Source organism: Zingiber officinale, chromosome 10B (genome assembly GCF_018446385.1).
Source record: "Zingiber officinale cultivar Zhangliang chromosome 10B, Zo_v1.1, whole genome shotgun sequence".
Classification (NCBI taxonomy): domain Eukaryota; kingdom Viridiplantae; phylum Streptophyta; class Magnoliopsida; order Zingiberales; family Zingiberaceae; genus Zingiber; species Zingiber officinale.
The window spans coordinates 65,678,077-65,685,239 of NC_056005.1; the positions used below are offsets into that span (position 1 = coordinate 65,678,077).

At 43.4% G+C, this 7,163-nt stretch overlaps 1 protein-coding gene across 1 annotated transcript; it reads left to right on the forward strand.

The window, feature by feature from the left end:
* Positions 1 to 5,369: 5,369 nt before the first annotated feature.
* On the forward strand, positions 5,370 to 5,762 carry LOC122029171. Its single transcript, XM_042588115.1, has one exon. The coding sequence runs from the start codon at positions 5,370 to 5,372 to the stop codon at positions 5,760 to 5,762; it is 393 nt and encodes a 130-aa protein (XP_042444049.1).
* Positions 5,763 to 7,163: the final 1,401 nt, after the last annotated feature.

Here is a 7,163-nt window from a genome sequence, read left to right on the forward strand (position 1 = left end):
TATGCCTCATTGATCAATCTAGATATCAATAATATAAGGACTAAGCCATACAATATAATAGATATGGAAAGGTTAGGTCAGATCTTGACATTTTCGTCACTTGGGTAGCAATGATGCCTTGCTAGATGTCACTCATTGCTTATGTATCTAAAATATTGATTTGGATATATTGCCAACATTACGAGAGCCTATTGGGTCACACACAAAGAACATGTTGATTCAGAGATGAGTGTATTTTAGTTTGACTAAAATACTAAGGGCCTTAAGAATAATCAGTTAATTCAAAGTGTTGGTGTCATCTTTATAGTGATTGATACTAGTGTTAGTGGAAGATTATTAGTATTAACCCTAAGAACAAATTATGAGATGATTAGGTTTATTGGTTTAATGACTTATTGGGTTAATTGTTAATCCAATATACTAAATCTAACCATTAAGAGGATAATGTAGATTAATTTATATCATTATTGGAATAAGATCAAAAGACAAAGACTCTTGGTATTCCTTGAAGCATATAGAAGGTCTTTTGAGCTCATTTTTCATGTGAGACTCTTGATCTTCTTGTCTTCTTTCTCCTTCTTCCTTTTTGGCCGAACCTTCAAAGTGGCTAGCACCATAAAGTTGGTTCTTCTCCAAATCCTGTGTTTGTGAGACAAACGAAACGTATTCGTGTGGATACCGTAGAGGTGTGAACACTTGATCATGTTGAAATCCACCGAGGATAAAGTTACTGTCGGGAGTTTATGTTTATATAACAAAGGTATAACTCTCATCACACACAACTAGTATATGGTTTCCTTCACATGGATTTTCTGAAAGAATCTTGAAATTATATTTCGCTGCACTTGTCTTGTTTTACGCTCAAGATCCTTACATATAGAAGAGATAAATCACGGATAGCCATCAATCTTGGCCAGTTGAATAACACATGAGGAAGGGTAGGCACCTGGCTATTAGTCAGGATTTGACCTCCAAACCTCATGATGGTAACACCATCATACATTAGTCAACTGTCCATCCCAAGAGGACTATATCATCCACATACATAGCTCAGTGGAAGGGGGATTGGCTACAATCATTCTGCGGTTCTGGATTGATAGTTTAGGGGAACATGAATCTTCATTAGTACTTGCTCCATCAAATATTATTTATGATTCCTACCGTCGTCATCACTCTAGAAAGTGATTTAATAGTATCAAACTCCATTGGATTATCAGAGCCTAATTCAAAAAGGTTGGCACATGATTTTGACAAGATTTATTTTGCAAAGCTAACCACATGACCTCTCAATTACAAGGACCACCTCAAAAACTTCCAACTTTCATTAATACAAGAGCAATTCCAAGAATTGAGACTAAAAGTACGGCAACCCAGAGCGAAAGCCTCGATCTTACGGAGGGCCCCAAAGAAGGCAGCCTAGAAGCGCACAAAGACTTCGTCAGGACAATCAAAGCAGCTCGAGTGATGGTGTCGCTTCTTCTCCCTCGCTCTCTGCCTGGATTCGAGATGGTGACGAAGCGGAGGGCCAGACCAGTTGTAACATTGTAACGGAGGGGAGATGGAAATGTTCGGCGAGGAAGGGTATCGAACTGGCTAAAAGGGCAAACAATTCATATGGCACTCCAGGCTATGAGCTAGTGGTACTTATCGACTAGCCTATACCTCTGCATGGAAAAATTACTTTCTATGTCGCAGATGAATGTTGCATTGTAAATCCAAATGCACAAATCAATGCATTTAATGATAATATTTCACGTAAATTACAGCCAATATGCCATCAATGAATCTGAACACACCACAATCTGTTGAAAATAATGGCAATAGAGGCATTAGGGATATGCATCATCGATATATAATGTGAACTTGTGACAAAATTGCATTTACTTCATGAAAACTGTGAAACTTCCAAGTGTGAGTGATGGGGATTGGCAAGAGGGAGAAATTAGTTGTGGTTTGATGTTAACTGACACAGACTAAAGCTGTCATTCGAATACCATCAGGATACACAGATTCCATTAGTCGAAGATGAATTGAATAAATTATGTGTTTGATAACCAAATTCAATGATCCTATATGAAAGTCGAAGAGATGATGTGAGATACGGCAAAGTAAATAACCTATAATAAATTATGGGAATTTTTATATATTTTTCTGGATTTATTTGGAGGATATATGACACTGTTTAAGGGGATAAATTATTGGGCTTAAGATGGTATTGAAAATCATCATTAAAGGAGGGCTACTTAAGGGGTTGTTAGAACACAACCTAACCTAACCCATCCTATATAAGAAGCTACAGTACCAACCCTAAAAACGCCGCCTCATTCCCTTCGTGTCCACTCCGCCGAAAACGCCCGATTCCTCTCGAGCTCACCCTATCCGCCGACAGGTTCAGCATCGACGCACGCCCGCGACCGATCGCCGACACTTGGTTACGAGATGAGTCTCCAGCCTCCTCCACGTTTGATCCGAGGCCTCATCTGCAGCGTTCTCTTCAAAACGCCACTGCTCGCGAAGAACCCATGGTCGGGAGAGCAGAGCTGAGCTCTGGGGACGCCGGAGATTGAATCACCATTCCAGAGCTCGAAGCTGGTTGAGGATCTGCACCTCAGGAAGATATCTCGTCTTCCCGAGCCTTAGGGCCGAGCCAAATTCGTCGGGTTCCTCTTCGCTGATCGTGGAGGTTCCGGCATCAAGGTATGTGGAGTTGTAGATTGTCGATTAGGGTTTGATGTAAGCTATAGAAGCTGTGTTTTGTTACCAGATGAGAGGATGAATGGATTGTGGGTTGGTTGTGGCAGTGGCTTGCTGTGAAGGGCTCGATCACAATTCCAGCAGCTGTTCTTCACTCAGAAAACATTAGGTAAGGTCTCCACCACTCCAGGAGTTCGATTTGTAGACCTAGGTAGTGGATTTTGTTTGAATGGGGTACTGATCAGTGAGATTGCCTCTGTTTGTAGTCTCATGGAGGCTCTAAATGGTTGATTTGTGGCAGTAGGCAGCACCGGCGTGCCAGCGCCGGCAATCACACCTCTCGATAGTGAGTCGACAGTGAGGAGTTGTGGTAAGGTATGTGTTTTTGTTAGAAATTTGAAGTGTGGAAATAATTGAGAAGTTTGTTTGATTGATACTTAGAAGATTTATCACCGTAGGGTTTTGTTTAAGGAATGTGTTATTCAGTGGATCGTTCACTTGTGTCAAGGAAACAAAGTTGTGATTTGGAAATTCTAGCAGTGTTAAGATCCTGCTGGAAATTTTTGTGATATGAAGGCATAAATTAGGGCTATGAATTGGTTGGGAGTAGATCAATGGCAATGTGTTTAAGTAATGAATAAATCTGGATTAGTTATCTGTCTCATGTGTTGGATCAACTAAAATTGATATGTTGACGCAGGACTTTGATCGGGATGAGCGTCGTAACGAGATTGACGTTGGATTCAACCTACACCTAGAGGCTAGTACTTCTTGACTTGATTCTTTAGTTATTGTTCTAGGTGCATGAGTAGTTCGGATAAAGTAGAGCTTTACCTTGACTCCACTCGTATTATGTCTTGTGCTTGATACTTTATCCACTCAATCTTTGAGATGCTCACATTCGTATCGATACAGTCTCCCGTTGTTATTCCTGATAATTAGCAGATACTAGATACCATGTCACCTGTTTGGACTACTGTTTATTTATGCTTTGTATTGAGCATGCGGCTTCATGTAGCATACCTGATTTTGTATATATGATGACTGTTGCATTGTTCACATCATGTCATTACATGCATCGCCGATGACCTTGGCTCCCTTGTGGTTGAGACGGTCATTGGCCTGGGCCGCACGCTCGATCGGCCACTCATGGGTAGTGGTAGCTTGGAGCGTTCCGCATGTCCTGTCATGCCCCCCACTCGCACACTTATTGGGTAGTGATAGTTGAAGTCGGGGGCAGCAGGGACCCCGTCGCAGACATGGTTATTCAGCTACTATGCAACTGTCCCCTCGGCCGCTCGAGAGTAGTGGTAGCTGGAGGGTGTACAGTCTGTCATTGACCCGACTTCTCGTCCATACTGGGGTCATGGTACTTGAGGGGTGGGCGGGAGTGACCATCCGTGCATACGCTATTTCTCTGTTATTTCTGATTATGCTGTTATATGCTTACTTGTTCAGTTTCTGCTATCATATATCTGTTGATATGCTTAGACACTGATTACTGTGATAGTATACCTTATCTGTGATCTTGGTAGTACTGTAGCAGTTTATGTTACCTCAGACCTTATACTACTAGCTTAGGATTTGGTATCAGGTATGGATATATATATACTTTGTTTATACAGTAGTATCTGCTATTTATCTTCCCGAGACTGTATCCTGTTGTACTCTTAGCTATTTATGTTACTCATGCACTATCTATTCTTTACTCGCTGAGTTTTATACTCACCACCTCGTATATTGGTAATTTCACCAGGTAGCCGATAGTGATGCTAGTACACTTGGAGGGATCCCGACTGTCAGTCCCACGTCGCTTACGAGGACGGATTTCCGATTTTGTTTAGATTTCTAGTTGTGAGTTGAACTTTTGAATTTGGTATTGTAATAACCCTTCTTGGGACTTGATATTATTCTGTGAGTTGTGTTGTTTTGTCGAGTCAAGGCGGGCCGGCCCGCGGTGAGTTCTTTTAGTATTTTGGTACTGGTTATTTCTTTTTCCGCTATATTTGATTTACCAGCCGAGTGGGATGTTTATTATCTGCGTGGTTATGGTTAAGTCTAGCCGTGTTGGCTATATTTTGCATGGTTATATCTGTTGGCTATGTGTATTGGTTTATATGTCACTGCTACTGGGGAGGTGCTGTCCGATTTTTGTTGGACAACCTTACCCTCGGGACGTGACAATTTATTGGTATTTGAGCCACAGGTTTACGATGCCTAAATCGTACGTTTTGGATTTTTCGTGATTTAATTCCTCGAAGTGACTTTTTTGGGATTTGGGACTAGGCAGTGGCGGAACACCTCCAAGTTATAGGCTGTAAGTTTTATAAGTATAGTTATAAATTGTTGGTAGTACTTATTAATTATTGCTATCAGGTATGAGACGAGGTCGGTCAGCAGCCGGTTCTCGTCGTGGTCCGGGACGACCACGGAAACAAGCCATTGAGGCTGAGGAACCAGAACCAGTGACTCAGGAGGCAGATTCCTCTAGGGATTCAACTGATGTTGAGACGGTTAGTCGAGGACAGACCCATCAGACTCCTTATAGAGATCAGGGGCGTCAACCTCAGGAGATCCCTTCGGTAGTACCACCTCTGAGAGATCAGGGATTTCAGACATAGGGGATTCCTTCTGTGATACAATCAGGGGTACCTGCACCTGCTACTACAGATTGGATGCGGGATAGAGCTCGTATACCATTGCTGGCAAGGTCCGTCAAGGATAGAGTTACTTTATTCTCGGGTGGAGCTGACCCTTGGGCTGCTCGTAGTTGGTTGAGGAAATTAGAAAGAACTTTCGGGTACATGAGCTATACATATGAAGATAAGGTGGAATTGGCTGCGTATCACCTCCGAGATCGGGCGGTCACATGGTGTGATATGCAGAAGATGATCTTCGGGGAGCAACATATCACATGGATGATGTTTCGTGATGCCTTCGAGAGACAGTACTTTCCTGCTACTTTTTGTCTTGCTCGCCGCCAGGAGTTTCTAAATCTCAAGCAGGGCGATCGTTCAGTTTTGGAGTACAATGCAGAGTTCATTAGGTTGCGGGAATTTTGTCCTTAGCTAGTGGCACAGGATTACGACCGGATGCATCAGTTTACTCAGGGCCTTGCTTCATACATTCAGATTCGGATGTCAGGTTTTCCGGGTAGCTCCTACCGAGAAGTTTTGGACCGTGCACTGTATATCGAGATGACGCAGCAGCAGGTTGCTCTAGAGAAAGGTAATGAAAAACAGCTATCTCAGAAGAGAGGAAATAGGAGTCAGGGTTCTCGGGCTCCGTCCGGAGGATCTTCTCGGCCTCAGAAGACAGGGCGAACAACGGATGGAGGTTCTCGACCCTCTCGTGGTGACCGGAAGGACTTTGGGGGAATCACATGTTTTCAGTGTGGTAACAAGAGGCACGCCAGGAGCAACTATCCGTTGGATCATGCTATATGTTTCTACTGTAAACTTCTAGGCCATGAGAGTCGAAATTGTACCCTGAAAGCACAGTTGGAGGCTCCTAAAGTCACATCTCAGGGGGAACAACCCTCACAGTCACGACCACAGAGAAGATATCAGAAGACTCAGAGTGCTCCACGTCAGCAGCGACCACCACCTTCTTAGGGATAGATATATCATGTGCAGGGTCAGGAACCAGCGACTACACAGTATTCTGCCGCAGTGTCTTCTCATCAGGCATTTCCAGCACAGCAGGATTTTCATCCACATCAGCCTTACTCAGCATATCAGCAGCAGCCTCAGTCTCAGTATCAGCAGCCAGTTTCTACACCTCTGATTCCAGCGCAGACCACTCCAAGGATGCCACAGCCGAGCTCAGAGGTGGGTCGCGTTTATGCTATCACAAGAGAGGAGGCACAGCGAGATGAAGGATCGGTCTTCCGAGGTACTATATCAGTTTATGCCTTTACTGCAGATCTATTGATAGATACAGGTAGTTCCCATTCATTCATATCTCGACTATTTCTTGGAAAAATCGGGAGGCTGCCTACTCGTCGGACTCATGGGTTGACGGTATCTCTACCATCTGGCGAGGTACTAAGTATTAGTCTGGAAGTCAAAGAATGTCCTTTAGACTTCAATGGTCAGACTCTTATAGTGGATCTGCAGGTAATAGAGATGGTGGAATTTGATATTATATTAGGCATGGATTGGTTGGCCATGAATCATGCCACAGTTGATTGCAGAGCTAGAGTAATCACTTTCCGACCTCCCGATCTACCATCTTGGGTATTCTTGGGAACTAGAAGTGATGGGATAGCAGTCATATCAGTAATGCAAGCGAGGAGATTGTGGGCACAAGGCTGTCAGGGATATTTGCTGTCCATGGTTAAAGCTGGTTCGGATGCATTACCACAGCTCTCGGATGTTTGTATCGTTCGAGAATTTCCAGATGTGTTCCCTGACGAACTCCCCGGTTTGCCTCCTAATCGGCAAGTCAAGTTTACTATTGAGCTGGTT